General features: G+C 40.0%; 2 protein-coding genes and 1 long non-coding RNA gene across 4 annotated transcripts; 1 reads left to right on the plus strand and 2 right to left on the minus strand.

The window, feature by feature from the left end:
• Positions 1-1,372: 1,372 nt before the first annotated feature.
• On the minus strand, positions 1,373-3,066 carry LOC134866494 (uncharacterized). 2 transcript variants are annotated; one of them, XR_010166047.1, is made up of 3 exons: positions 2,516-3,066; positions 2,326-2,423; positions 1,373-1,760 (listed from the first exon to the last, which is right to left on the minus strand). It is a non-coding gene; the product is annotated as an uncharacterized LOC134866494 (long non-coding RNA). The 2 variants fall into 2 exon arrangements; XR_010166046.1 differs by having other exon boundaries at positions 1,373-1,763.
• Positions 2,320-6,573, plus strand: pter (phosphotriesterase related). The gene is made up of 5 exons (XM_063886698.1): positions 2,320-2,442; positions 3,563-4,020; positions 4,827-5,092; positions 5,431-5,571; positions 6,108-6,573. The coding sequence occupies exons 2-5, from the start codon at positions 3,589-3,591 to the stop codon at positions 6,316-6,318; spliced, it is 1,050 nt and encodes a 349-aa protein (XP_063742768.1). The 5' UTR covers positions 2,320-2,442; positions 3,563-3,588; the 3' UTR covers positions 6,319-6,573.
• c1ql3b (complement component 1, q subcomponent-like 3b) lies at positions 6,414-11,398 on the minus strand. The gene is made up of 4 exons (XM_063886699.1): positions 11,372-11,398; positions 9,287-9,352; positions 8,330-9,154; positions 6,414-8,017 (listed from the first exon to the last, which is right to left on the minus strand). The coding sequence occupies exons 3-4, from the start codon at positions 8,939-8,941 to the stop codon at positions 7,838-7,840; spliced, it is 792 nt and encodes a 263-aa protein (XP_063742769.1). The 5' UTR covers positions 8,942-9,154; positions 9,287-9,352; positions 11,372-11,398; the 3' UTR covers positions 6,414-7,837.
• Positions 11,399-15,757: the final 4,359 nt, after the last annotated feature.

Consider the following 15,757-nt stretch of genomic DNA (forward strand, 5'->3'; position numbering starts at 1 on the left):
ACATTTCTAGAAGAAACATTGTAAAAAATAAACATTTTCAATTGTAAACGTACTTCTGAATACTTCCAACCATTAACTAAATCTGATATTTTAATGCCATATCAAATTTCAAAATAAGTGCCTCATCTCTGTCTGCAGAGGGCACCAGACCACAACACTCAGACAGACATGGTAGTCCTTCAAAGCCTCTGTCAGTGCAGAGATATCAGGCTCTTTCTCCTTAGGTAGCACACACTGTCTGCTTTAAATAAAGTGTGTACTTGATGAACATGTGTATTCCAGAAAACTGTTAAAATATATGAATGCAGGTCAGGGCAAAGGGAATGCAGTATTTAAAGTGAGTTCAGTTGTGATGGTTTAGGTCATGCTTTCAAACCATGACCAAAAACTGATGGCTCTTTCAACTGCCTGAAAAAACGTGGTAATTACAATAAGCTTAAGTAGCATGCGGGCTATGCTTTGAACTTGAAACTGTGTTAATGTCTGAGCTATGTGTCAGGAGGCCTGCCCACATGGGAGATGGGGTTTTTAGTCATCTCTCCCTGAGAAGCTCCCTGTAGTTGTGTCTGTCTGAAACATGTCAGCCGTACAGAGAAATGGCAGTGACGATCTCCCATTGTCACTAATGAGGAACCCTGCAGGGTGATGGCGCTCTAGGCTTATGAGCAAGAGCTCTCCAAAAATGACTTTACCATAAAGTATGTTTGGACTTGCATTCCTGTGGCCTTGTTTTTCTTCCGTTTGTGGCCATCACTTTCCCCAAATGTGCTGTCTTCACATTTATTTTTCAGTTTAACCTTCTTATTTCAGAGGACCTTGCTGTGTTTGTTATTTAACTGAACCTTGAGGCCCTGTTTTGTGGAGAGTTATGTCAAGGTTTAGCTTCAGTATCGAAGGTGTTGACATAAAGTGACTCTAAAAGTGACCAACAGCACTCTAAACATGAATCAAGCATAAGATACTTTATTCATAGGCACCTAAACTGCACAAAGTCCTCTACACACATGCAAAATATAAAATAAAATGACAATAGGTGTTTCAAATTAACTAGAAAATCAAATTAAATACACAACTGCTGCTGGGTTTATTGTTGATTTTTACTAAATGTGTTCACAGAGTAGGAGCCGCAAATTCAAAAGCACAGTGAAGGACACTGAAGAGGAGATATGTTGCTAAAACAGTTTCACAGGTATAGACAGTAATCTGTACATCTCAGCTCGAGACAGAATGAACCTTTCAGCCCCATCGGCTCCTGTCGTGTTTTTGACCATGGTAAATCTCTTTTTCTTTTTAAATTAGGACATAAATAAAAAAGTTACTGCATATCGCCCTGGTTTCCATCCTTCGCTTGTCAGCAGGAAAAAACAAAGAAGACAAGGCATGGCAACTTTATTTATATAGCACATTTCGCCAAAGTGCTTTACATAAAACGCCAAAAGCATGGAAAGTGCAAATGAAGCACACAATAAAGGCACATTCAAAGAAAAAGTGGAACATTTTAAACAAGCCAGAATAGAATGACTATGAATAACTATTTGATTAAAACAATGATTTCTTTAATTATTTTTTGATTTTTAAAAGATGTATCACCACGAACAATCACGGCTGCTGGTCGATTTACAAAGTGTGATCTTGCCAGCTAATGGATGGCTTCAGCTCCACAGTGTGCGGATGGTCATTTGCTCAGCCGTTTGCAGGGATGGTCAGTGGTGACTGGCAGTTCCCTGCAACAGCAGAACAAATGCTGCTGTGGAGTCCATCTGCTGAGAGAGGAGCACAGACAGAGCCACAGTCTGTTTCTCAAACTCTGCATCATCCTCACATGTTCATTTAATCCCATTTCCAATGACAGCTGATAACATTTATGAGACAACTATTTGCCAGTAATTGATGTTGTGTAGTAGTACTTGATTTGGGCCTAAAGGTTGGATTTTTTGCCACATATAACAAGTCAACCGTCCAAACAAACCTATGACTAAAATATTTCAACAAAATGTAACAATTGTAATTTAAAATGTTTTACCCTATTCTCCTAGTGTCTCCTTTTCAATTATTTATTACACACTATTTATTCACGTTTTGTTTATATTGGTTATCATAACTAAAATCAACATTTTTAATATAGCAAAAAGAGGCAAAGATTAAACTACATATTTGTATTCTTTGTATTGTTTATCTGCCAACACAATTGTTAATGAATAAAAAAAAACATGCTTAAAAAAGGTCCCGGACCAATATAAAAACACAACTGTTAACTTAAATTATAATTGTATATACTATATTGACATGGTTGCTCAACCAGAACATAGCAGGGTTATACTGAACCTGTAGTCACGTGATCTCTCGCGATGATTCACATTATTCTCGCAGTATATTGCTCTGTTAATCCGTAAACGTCGTAGCTGTCTGTTGTTGAAGTGGACCTATATAAGCAGAAACAAGGTCAGCATACTGTCTGTAAACACATTACATATATTTTAAGATGTAAATAAATGAACATTACGTTTCCGCCCACCTCGTGCTGCAGCTATGATTTTACTGCACGTTGTTTTTGGTTGATTTTAGCCAGTTTCACTTACATCAAACGTCACTCGTAAAGGAGCGACCATTGAAGTGATTATGCTACTGATGGTTTGCAAATCGAGCATGTAGCTTTGAAGGGAATAAATAAATGCAACTCCTAGACGGACTTCATGGTTAGTTTTAAGTAAAGATAACAACTTTTGCTTTACCTTGGTGAAGTTCGTTTTATGTTGGATATTCAACGGAAGGTCACTCCTTCTTTCCTACGATCAGAGCCCTCAACAAATGACCGTTTTAATGAAGCAAAACCTATGTAGTTTAGATGCATCAATGCTAACTTTCTCATTTTAATCAAATTCATGCTAAAGACAGTTAGAATAAATGTGGCTTGAATCTGCCTTTCTGCACACCTTTATTTTCCAGTAATAGTATGTGGTATCTTTACAGAGTCACTTAAAGTCCATAATGTTCCCTAAATAAAACCCTAGTGTTAATAGCTAGGGCTCAGATGTGAGCTTCCCATCTTCTGACTGCCTGACAGTCCGTGAAACTGAAGCAGGAGGGAATGTTTGTGGGCTGCCCAACCTAAAACTAACTTCACCGCACTTTGCAGTCCATAGGTCCCTTTTTTCTGCATTCACTGTGAGTTGAACCCGGTCAATCAGTTGTCAGACTAGCTTTGTTTTACAAACACATCTCCTGCCTGATGGAGATAAATGAATGCTGTCATTGTTTGACAAAGTTTGGCTCATGAAAAAGGAAGAGGCTTTGGAAGTGTAGGCCTAGCGCCATACTCTGTCCTATGTGTGTGACCATATTTTACTATGTTGTATTGGTGTGTCCTATTGTCTAATTACTGGCTATACAGTTTCACCTTCATTCATTTTGTACTTTTTTATTTGGTTATTGTTAGTATTATTAGTATGAATCACTGTATTTTATAAATTGCCATTTGTTCTAAACAGGGATGGTGTTTATTGTATGAATAACTTGAATTTATTAAAACGATACATGTATATTAAAATATGTGTCCCTCCAGGTTGTTGGAATCGCTGAACAACAGTCATGTCAGAGTTAAGTGGAAAGGTCCAGACCGTCCTGGGTCTGGTGGATCCAGACCAGCTGGGCCGCACAATGACCCACGAGCACCTGACCATGACCTTTGAGTGCTGCTACTTCCCTCCTCCTCAAGGCGAAGAGGCGGTGGCGGAGAACCCGTTCCAGATGCAACACATGCACTGGCTGAGACAGAACCCCTACAGCTGCCACGAGAACCTGCTGCTGCAGCAGGAGATCCCCGCCGTGAGGGACGAGCTGCTGGCTTACAGGAAAGCCGGCGGGGGCACGATAGTGGAGAACACAACCACGGGCATAGACCGGGACCTGCCCACCCTAAAGCAGCTCGCCAAGGACACAGGGGTCCACGTCATAGCAGGAGCAGGGTACTATGTGGACTGCACACACACTGAGGCCACCAAGAGGATGAGTGTAGAGAAGGTGAGGCCCAGTCTGGTTATGGTAGCTTCAAATCTGCCCGACTCTGTCAAAAAACATCTATATTGTGGAAACTTGAAGAAATACTTCATCCCCAAAGGCATCATTTGTGTATCAGTTACTCACCCAGTGTTAAATACACATGCATGTTCACTTAAACCTTAGTATTTTCCTTATACAAATGCTAGTTTCAGCCTAAATTCCTAAGCCTAAATGTGTTTAGGAGTTAGCGCAGACGACTGGATAAATAGCTCTTCTAATTTTACTGCACTCACTGCTAATGGGTTTCTAAAGGGATGTTTTGATATATGTTTGCTGTTGTTTAAACACTGCCCCAATTTGCATCAATTTAAAATGAATCTCAGTTTTTGCGATTCTTTCTTCACAGAGCAAGAAAAAATAAACGTCTTTAAGAATTCAAGGGGAGCGAGTAATTGGCATAAGAACGGTCATTTTCGGGGTCATTTTTGAAGTGCAGTATTCCTTTTATCAGTGTTTTTTTAAATATGTGTGTCCCAAATTTGCCACTGGTACTGAATGCTTCAGTCTTAAGACAGAAAGGACATCCAGCATCAATTTAAAGTGCTGACAATTTATAATTCCCCCCATTCTATCTTTGTATTGATTTGAACGGGTTTCTGGTTGCACTGTCTAGCTCTTTAGGCTAAGAATCGGCATGCAATCATATCCTCATTTAAACATATCCTCTTTTAAGGTGCATTACAAAGGGACAGAACCAAAAAGCCCGAAAATTGGCATTTTAATTCACTTAATATGTCAGTAAATGTTTTTCATTTCCTGCCCGTCAGCTCACAGACATCATTGTCAGCGAGGTGCTTCACGGCGCCGATGGTACTGACATCCGCTGTGGAGTGATCGGAGAGATCGGCACCGGCTGGCCCATCACGGAGAGTGAGAGGAAGGTGCTGAGGGCCACAGCTCACGCTCAGACACAGCTGGGCTGCCCCGTCATCATCCATCCCGGCAGGAACCCCGCGGCTCCGGCTGAAATCGTGCGGATTCTTCAGGAGGCCGGTGGTGACATCAGTAAAACTGTCATGTCACACCTGGACAGGTGAGAGGTCCTTAGAAAACAGTTATGGATTTTTGACATTGTATTCAGCCTTTTTTCTGGACAATTATGTCATTTTTTTCCAAAAAGACTCACTATTACCTACCCTACATACTTTCCCTGACACTTATGTTTCCTATTACTAAAAAGGGGTAAAAAATGACGATAGATTAATTTCATCAATTCCCAGGATAACAGTTGTCTTCCTGTTTGGTGTCATAAGATGAGCCAGCCCATAACCTGATGGCACACAGGTCGAAAAGCAGTATAGAAGCAGCTACAGGCTACACATTTTTAATTTGAAGTGCAAACACAACACTTTTTCTCTGCTCTTCTTGCAGGACTATATTTGATGATGGTGAACTGCTTGAGTTTGCAAAGCTGGGGAGTTACCTGGAGTACGATCTGTTTGGAACAGAGATGCTGAACTACCCCTACAACCTGGAGGTGGACATGCCGAGTGACAGCCAGAGAGTGAAGGCGTGAGTAACACAGATCAGGGTTAAACTTTCAGACTTATATTGTGATTGTTTTGTGACGAGAAGTGTCAAAAGTGTGGCCACATTGATTCATTAAATATGAGTTAATTGTTGAAATTTTAGACAAGTTCCCTCTATATATGTATTATTGTTGAGTATTGCAAGCTGCATTAGTTTATATCTTTTAGAGCAACATTGTGTGTTACTCCATGTGGAGAGGAGAGCGTGTCCTGCCGTTCTGAAGTGCATCAACACAGTAGTGATGAATGATAAGCCCCATGTTAGTCCGCACATACATGCCTGGGGACCTCCTGGCAAGAAGCAAAGACCATCGCGCAGAGGATAGTGAGGTGGTGATCCATGGTGGACGCTCTATGCTCCCAAGGGGGCCAAGAAGAAGAAGAAGAAGAAGTCTGCACATACAATAAACAGTTAGACAACACATGAAGGAAGATTCTCAAGAAGTTTGTTTTTTTAACAACAATGCTCATTTGTTTTGTGTTTAAGGCCCCTTGTTTTGTTTCTTTGTTCATCCTCAGCTTGGCATTCCTCGTGAAGGAGGGCTACGACGACAAAATCGTGGTGGCACACGACATCCACACCAAGAACCGTCTCACAAAGTACGGCGGACACGGCTACTCTCACATCCTAAAGAACATTGTGCCGAAGATGCTGATGAGGGGGATCTCACAGCACCAGGTGGATAAGATCCTCATCGACAACCCCAAACACTGGCTCACCTTCAAATAAGCAAAGAAATAGAGAAAACCAAGAAAAGCCATTTGATTTAGCAATGTTTTTTATATTCACGACTGAAAGATTAATGAACACGTTGAAATCTTTGCAATAATCTCAGTCCAAATTCTTCTTTAAATGGGCTTTTGGACGCTGAAACCAATTAGCTTGTTTTGTTTGTGGATTAATTTGTCTTTAATGTCAACACTGGAAAACATTTACAGGCTGTTGTTTCATCCAGGCCCTCATTAATTAAAACTTGATTTTATATTTGTGATCACACATTATTCACTTTGTTGAAATAACATGAAGGAGCTTTGCAGGATCACAGTGCCTCATTAGCAGTCTTGTTTTAATCCCATTTATGTCACAAAAATGAGTTTTTCTTGCCTGCAGAACGCGAATGCAATCTAAAAAAAACATTTGTGTTATCTACAGTGGTGCTCTCAGAAATGGTGCTAATGGATTTTTTTTCAATGTAAATGTTGTAGCATAATGCAAAGATGTTTTTGGGGAATAAATAATGAGCGTGGCAGTAATCAGTATGCCGCTCTGCTCTCGATGCGGCTGTGCTAGATGAGTTGTCCTGTTGCCCCTCAGTGGGTGTCTGGGTGTCAATGGGAGGCTGACTGGATGAAGGACATGTTCTCCTCTCATCTGGGAACAGGTGGCCTCACAGGGTGACTTCGCCACATGATCAATGGCATGATCGCCACAAGGGACTGTATGCCGTGAAAAACGATCAAACTTTGATTAATCTTCAGAGATGATTACAAAATGAGACAAGGTTTATTTTTGACATGATTTTCTACGCATTAGTTGACAGTCTTATATGAAGGCGCTTCACAATCAGCGGGCAGATTGATGAACATCAAGGAAACATTTCTGTCAACATGACTGTTCAATTTTTGTGATGGTGACTAAGCACCAGACCATCCTGTTGCCCCAACCAGCTGTCATATCGAGACGAGTTACAATGGTTATTTTGTCACAGTGCTTCAATTTGGTGGCCCTTTACAGAAAGGTTTCTATGCTGCACAGAGTTCAAATGTCATTGTCTATAATCATGCATTTCTACAGCTTTTAACATTTCCACTCAAAATGCAACAACCATCAATTATTTTTGAAAAATAAAGCACACATGGACTAATAACAGTGGAAACAGAGGGGTGATTATTTGAGTATCTATAATTATGTCTACATTCACTCATATAATACCACAGCAGCATGTACAGTAGGTGTTACACATCAGCAAATGTAGCTACACACACAATCTCACAAAGGTACAATTTAACCCTGTATAATTTAAATTGAGTTATTCTGTAATTAAACAGTGAGATCTTTGCTGTTGCAAAGTACAGTTCTTTTCTTTTTTTCGCATGACGTCCTCCACATCCTTCTGGACTTTTTTGCAGAATGGAAATGGTGAGCTCTGCCTCTAATAATCCAGCTGACAGAGATTTGAGCATGAGCGGTGAAGCAAGCTATATGCAGAGCAGATCTGAAACCCCCTTTAGAGGATCTGTCCAGTGTTTCAGTCAGCGTACAACATGAATCCGGAGAAAGTGCTGTACTTGTTGTTGTTGCCCCCGTGCGCCTTCCCGCCATCCAGCTTGATGTAAATCTCGTCCCCGGGCTCGAGGTGCAGGACAACACTGTTGCTGGCGTAGTCGTAGTTCTGGTCGGCGTCCTGGGCGATGGCACTGGCTCTCACCTGAAAGGGAAACATGTCTGCTTATAAAACGTGTCTTTATTTTAAATTCAGAACCACGGACAGCTCCATCAGTGACGACATTTCAAATTTGGAACAACTTTACTGAAAGCATGTTTAAATGTCTGGAAAATTGGGTTCTCTTTCAACCGTGCGTAAAACGTTTTCGTAAAATACAAAAAGTACAGATTTGTTCATCAAATAATGTTTTTTCGCTTTGCAATACAAACAGAAACGTAATAGTTTCTAAAACAAATAATAAAGCTAAAACAAATTGACATATTGGTATTTTTATTACATCATAAAGTGTTTTACCTGGTTGTTTTTGCAGAGGTCAGCCCACATGCTGGTCCCATCTCCTCCTCGCATCAGCACATGGTAAACAAAAAAGTAAATTCCGGGTATTGAGCAGGTGAATTTCCCTGAAGAGGGGTCATAGTGGTTGCCCAGATTGGTGACTACGTCGTCAAATTTCAACACTTCATATCCCTCGTGCTGCTTCTTCAGTCCTGCATAAAACGCAATCTTTGGGATTGTGTTATAAGTAGCAGCACTGATGGCTCCGTTAGGCCCGTTTACTCCAGGTGCTCCAGGTGGACCCGGTACCCCTCTATTTCCGGGCGGACCAGCAGGTCCAGGGGGGCCGGGCTCGCCAACAGGACCCCTCGGACCCATCCTCCCGACGCGACCCGGCTCTCCTTGAGGACCTTGGATGAAAGTCGGAAGCGACTGAGCGAGTCGGTTCTCTTTGATTGTGTTGGTTGCCTTGGCTGTGGCCGTGGCTGCGGTCCCGTGGGAGTCGCACACCATTTGACAGGAACCGAGCATCTCGTAGCGGGCAGGTGTCCCGGCGGTGTTCACCACCACCGGGATCAGAACCACCAACACCAGCACCAGCGCGACACCACAAACACCAGTTGCGATCATCTGCGCTCTGCGGATTCGCTGTGTTCTCCGGAGCGGATGGTCTTCCAGCCTGATTGTGGGCGATATTTTGGAGAGAAGAATTTTACCTGCTTTCGTTTTATAACGCAACTGTTTGAGATCAAATAGTCCTTTAAATGTTTCCGAGCAAAAGTAACCATCCACAACTTTTACGCGTTGCTGAATCTTTCCAACTCATTCATCTCCACTCTCCCCCTGCAAGAAAAAACAACAAAAAAAGACTTATAGGAAATTGCACAATCTACGTTTAACTAGAAAGCACAAAGTCATCTGCTCAAGTTTCTGCCCTGTGCCACAGGAGAGAATAGGCTGGAAATAAACCGTTACCCGCTTCTGTGTTTGGAGAGTAAGGGGAGGGGTGGAGGTGATGGATGGGATAGAATCCATGCATTTCTTCAATCAAAAGAGAGGAAGAGAAACGTATAAAACACTAATGCAACTTTAAAGCTTTGAAACGTGACTGCTTTATTTTATGCATTTGTTTGTTGAGTCAGCAGTTACTTTTATCATTACAGGGTTTAAACACCACTTTTATATTGATTGCTGTAACGTTTCATCCCACACCATGTTATTAAAACTCATCCTTAAAGGTCTTCAGCATAATTAGACCCATTAAAGACAAAAAAGCTATACTCCTTTGGCACCTGGTCACACCTCAATGGCTCCCTGTGTCCAATTTATCACTTGGAGAAAAATCTATAGAGCCACTGAAAGAAAGGAGGGAGTCACTAGGAGCTGGCAATAAAGGATGAATTCACCAAATATATTCTGATGAAATGATGTATGCTGAGGTGTTTATAAGGAAAATAGGGCGAGATCACTTAATTATTCCCAAAGAAGGGAATTCATAAGTTAGTTAAACATTAAATTGTTAGTTGTAATACGAGCCTAAATGAGTCATAGGTTAGTTAAATTTACAACAGACGTTTTAACTATTAAAAAAGTGGCCAAACTGTTCATATAGATTTTTAATATCTAAAACAAAATTTCCTGTCAACAAAACATCAGCACTTAAGACACATTCAGTTTGAGTTATGAGGGGCTAATTATTGTGGAATAGGGCAGATGATGATGTGCTCATGAATTCAGAGGCTGTCACTGTGTCGATGGCTCCTCACTGCCATGTTGAGAGATGGATGAACAGGAGGGAAAAACACGGACAACCTTGTTTGTTTAGGAGGAGCGAGGCTTTGAGTGCAGCCCGAATGAGATTCTATGTGAGTCAGAAATTCAATGGTTGAATCATGATCTCAGAAAGTGCCATACAGAAATGTTAAGTTAAAAGGGTTGTACAAGTTGTATTACTCAACAAATTTGGATTATATTATTTTTTAACTCATTCGATGTGTATATGCACTATGTATTTGCTTGAGCACAATCAAGCTAAATATTTAATTTTGTGCCCCTATGTATCTCTGGTTTCTCGGGATATGAATGATTACTTGATCCATCTTTTTTGGTAGCTTCTAATACTTTTGATTTTTCCTTATAGAGATAGTGATCCATGAGTTGATGGAGACGAAAACAGCATGGAGTTAAAAGGAGAATAAACGTTGGACTTACATTAATTTGCTGGCAAAATCCATGTAAAAGAAACCCTGTAAAATCGCAATTACAAACTAATTTGTTCCTATTTCAAAAACGTTAATTTGTGGCTAGTAGAAAAATACTTATCACCATGGATGTTTGTCAATCAAGCTGCCCTTTCGGTCCAAAGTAAAATATCTCAACATCTGAGTTTACTAGACATTTTGTACAAATATCAATGGTTTCCAGACAATGGATCATACTTTATTTAGTGATCCACTAACTTTTCCTCTAGCACTGCATTATGTCACCTTTGAGGTCAATTCTTATTCCTTTATTACACAATAACATTTTATCTTGGAACTAACATCTTGTCATATTTATAATTTGTCTGATACTTAATGTTTAGTACTAATGAGACAATGTTAGCATGCTTACATGTTAAACTAAGAGGGTGAGCATGCCCTTGTCATTGTGAGCATGGTACCATCATGGGCCTTGGTTAGCATGATGAGTTAGAGCAGTTAATGAGAATAAATTCTAAAAAAATCTGTAACACATTTTTTTTAAATGGATGCAAATAACTAGGATGTGAAATATTCAAAAATATTCTAACTAATATTCTGAATAAGAATGCTGTATTGGTATTGTAACCAATATTTGTTTTAGTTGTTATAATATATATTTCCTCTTTTCCTTTTGTTTTGTTTAATTCATACATCTTTGGTACAGCTGACAATGGTTTGGGAGGGCACTGCTGTTGATTTAAAACATATTATAAAAGAGCACACATTTTCTGTGGGATGGGTGTAAAGTGAGAAATAGAATAGTATATAAAGAATAGTAGACACACATGCACACTCACACAAACACAGTGGGACATACTGTAGCGGCTATGAGTCAGTGAGCACTTGTTAGTGGTCAGGCTCTTTCCCTCCAGTTGGCACGGGCCTCCAGTGACTCAGGGAGACTTGTCGACCAGGAGCCAAAGTGAACAGCAGTGTCAAAATCAACCAAAAGCTGTGGGAAGAAGATGCAACTTCTATTAGAAAGCTTTTCACAGTATCGCAACAAATGACTCACAGTTCACATTCTCTACATCTGTTATTATATGTGTCCAAAGTTGACTTTCATCACTCTTTTTCAGCACAAGTCCTGAGTAGCTCACCGTGTTGAAGGATACCTCCGGTGGTGAAGGGCTCTGACAGGTTGTTTTGAGCTCGACTTCATTTACAACCAGTCAGGCAGGAGTCCTGGGGGAGCCTGATGATTTTTTGACATCCGGACAAGCAGATGTACAGAGGACATGAATAAAACATACAGCCCATCTGACCAGAGACCGAAGACTTTCAGAGTGTCTAATGAAATGGGGGCGTGATTTCAATTCCTCTTTCTGATAAGCGTGATGCTGAATGAAATATGTATGATATTTATGTAGCCTGACCTGGGTGGCTAAGCAGGTTGCAATTGTTTATCACAATCAAAGCGGAGACAGGTTTGTCAGAGGAGGTTTGTGGTGAATGGGAAGAGAAAGTGAATGGACCTCTCATTACCAGCCAGGAATACAAACAGAAATATTATGTGACCAGTGACACCTTAGTGTTTAACAACAGCTAAAACAGCATGTGTGCCCAGGCAGTGGATAAGATGCATGTACACCTTCTGCTCTTTCAGAAATGAGTGTTCCTCATTTCTTTGCCCACAGAAAGGCAAATGAATAAGTTGGGCTCAACAGTTCAGCTCAGCAGGGGGGGAAACAGAATGTGTTACCACACCACCCACTCAAAGCTGGTCCTGTACTGTATTTAAGATGGAGAGGCAATCAAAATCACCCGGGGCGGGACTTTAGTTTCATACTGCAGGGACTTTCATTCAAAATCAAATTGTTTGTGTTGTTCTGATTTTATTATGCGTCTCGAGTTTACAGCCAAACAATACCTTTAAACCTTTATTTTTATTTGTATTCATGTCCCTGTTTCAGTGTGATGCTGGTCATTTAAACCGTGTGTGAGGGAGTGTTCATGTACTCTGGGTGGATTTATGAAAGAATACATGTAACGTCTTAAAATATTTTACAGTGAAATCTTTCCTCAGGAGGGGAAAACAAGCCATGGTTATTTAAAGCTTCAAGCATTTCATGTCACATAAAAGGAAATGGAAAGGGGCCCTATTCAACTTTTTGAGGTTTACCCTTTCCTGTAGTGGGTAGTATAGGTATGTGTGCATGTAAATGGTCTGCAAATGCTTAAATCCCAAAGGGAGTTTTTCTCCCACACACTCCTGCCCCCCCCTCCCTGCCTGAAACACCCTGATTTTTAGTCCTTTGTTACTTCTGCAACATAGTGACATCACTATGTAACACTTGTGTTTCTATTAGCTAGCGCTCTTACGCATTGTATGTGACTTCTCTAAGCGGTTGACTAATCACAACAGAGCCGGCCAGCTAGCCAATCAGAGCAGACTGGGCTTTGGTTTCAGACAGAGGGTGAAAAGAGGTGCTGCAGCACAGGCAGTATGAGAAAAATAAAGAACTTTTTGAACATTAAAGCATGTAAACATATCAGAGTAGAGGCACAAAATACAAACATGAATCTGAAAATGATCCTTTAAAACTATTTAATATTCTGACAATGTAAGAATATTTCCCTTGTTTTCCACGCATGTTGCAGATATTTTGCAGATTCACGTTTAGTTTTTCCTCACTTCTTGTGCAGTGCACTTTTTGTGTCTTTCAGCTTCCTCAAAAGAAGCAACCTTTGCAAATTCAGCAACGTAACATACTGTACAAATATCCTATGAAATACTACAGTAAAACAAATACCCAATAGATTATATTTTACACTGCCTTGAGGAAGCAATCTGAGGACTGGCTCATCAACCATGACATACGTAAAGGGTTAATGTGATCGGTTATATTGCAAAGTATAGAAAACCTTCAGATAGTCTTTTTTATGATTTCATATTTGTGAGAAACATAAAATGAACCAAGAAATATACTGTGGCTGTTTGGTGGTGTGTGTAACAGTCCCTCAGGAAATGTTCACCCCCTGCTATCCAGGAGGGGTTTTATTTGCTCACAATAAAACGTTATGTATTGCAACCTGGAATACAGGATTGCAACAAAGGATTATAACAAAACCAAATCCCCTGTGCAACAAAAAGAAATAAGTAGATTGATTTTCATCGAGATGTCAATCGATGAGCCGTTTCGCTCATGGTGTCAGCAGGCGCAGTGTCACATTTTCTGCCGATGAGATTGAGCGGCAGTAAGGGGCTTAGTGGCAAATACAATCGAGGAGTGTAAACATACAGAGGGTCGCAAGAGGCAGATCAATGACTCCAGTCTGGGATTGATTAATTACCCCAAGAAGAGACTGAGGTGTGAGGGCACTAGAGAAACCTGATCAGAACAAGATTTATCACCCAATCTCTGCATCATCTCTCCCTCCCTCTCACTCTTTCTCCTTCTTACTTTTTGTTTTTAAAGCTGCCCTTCTCCATTGACTGACTTGAGTATCTCATGTGAAATTTGGAATGGCTTTTAAAAAGAACGGCAAACGTAGCCTTCATTTTAAAAGGATATTGCTTCACATACAATCCTCTGAGTAATTCACTTGAGGTTTATAACCCATAGAGTTTTAGAAATTAGGCTACCAGGCAATAAACAGATCACACACAACACATGAGGCACCTTGGTTATATCCAAGTTATGCATGTTGTTAGTTGTGAGATATTCAGATTTTTTTCAGATCTGAAATAAATAAGGATTTGACATAAAGAAACTCCAACTTGATTTCTCATGTTGCAGTGCCATCAGCGAGTTCATTAGCTTTAAGGTAATTACTGTTTAAAAAGGTCAAGAATGAACTTTAACACTTAATTGTAGATTCAATCTTCAAATAGGTTTCTTCTGGGGGTTATTAAGATAAGAAGACGAACACCACTCCAGCATGTTAAATATAATTCTACAGCACAAAGTAATTTAGTTTAGTTTAGCACAGGGGTGTCAAAACTACAGCCTGGGGGACAAATGCGGCCCGTGGTAATTCAAAAAGTATAATGGAATATTGCCCACACCTGAAACTTGTGCTTATCCTATAATGTACTTCTTATGTGTTGTGCTAATAAGCTCATTTTTTAAATGATTCAGACAATTAAAGTTGAAAACTTTTTCAAACAAATCTTAGTTAATACAAAAAAGTCCAATTACTTAACACGCTTAAAATATACCCTTCATATTCCCACTTTTTAAATGCAATCTGAGTCTTCTGTGTTCAGGAATGAGCTGCCAACACTTTCTGAAACAAGATTAATGAAACTCTACAGAGATTTGTGATAAAGGCTGTTCCCTTTCTTAAAGCATATTCAAATATTAAGCATCATTTACCTACATTTAGTTGATTTTGTTGACTGACAGTACAACTTATGAGACAGTATACTTCACCTCTAATGAGTGGCCCAGCGCTTGTATGTTTTTCTGTATAAGCCCCTCAGTGAAAAAGTTTGGACACCCCCGTCTTAGTACAGAAACTGGAAACAGGTGAAAACCGCTAGGATGCCTCAGTATGACAGTAACAGAATCGCCATTTTAGAAACTCTAAGGCAAAGCGTCATAGTAATAATAAAATAATAATAGGCAGAAAGCGCATCGACAACAATTCACAATGATTTAGGGAAATAAAAACTAAATGGCTGTCTCTTTAAAATCCTGAGATGTATTGCTCATATAGAGACAAATCAGACTCTCTTTCAGAACAACCACAATCAATCACATGAGACAAGAAGTAAAAATCCCAGATTTGCAATCACACAACTACTAACTGCCAATCATTGTGTTCAACGTAATGATTGCAACAACAGAGCTAAGCTCAACCTGAAGTAGTGACACACACTTCATACCTTCAGAGAACAATGCAGTTGTTGATTGGAGGTGCTCATGGTTCCTCTGACTCCTTTACACTTCCCAGAATGTGTAAGATTCACTTTTGGCAGCATAATGTTAACATGCAGGACAAAGACAGAAACAGACCTGGACAATTGAGTCTTTCTTCAATTTCTTGGCAATCTTTCATTGTTTGCAAAATCCGTGAGGTTGTCTTTAGAAAACATTGTAGAAATCACAGAGATGTCTTACCTGACACTGCTCAGAAAAACTCCTCCTGATGTGATTATACTCTTAATTTCAAAAATCTAATTATGGTCAGAAATACAAATCCTCTAGCGTGCAGATTACAAACATACCCCATCAGGTTTTATCCGCAAACGTGTTTA

The sequence above is a fragment of the Eleginops maclovinus genome, chromosome 6 (genome assembly GCF_036324505.1).
Source record: "Eleginops maclovinus isolate JMC-PN-2008 ecotype Puerto Natales chromosome 6, JC_Emac_rtc_rv5, whole genome shotgun sequence".
Lineage (NCBI taxonomy): Eukaryota > Metazoa > Chordata > Actinopteri > Perciformes > Eleginopidae > Eleginops > Eleginops maclovinus.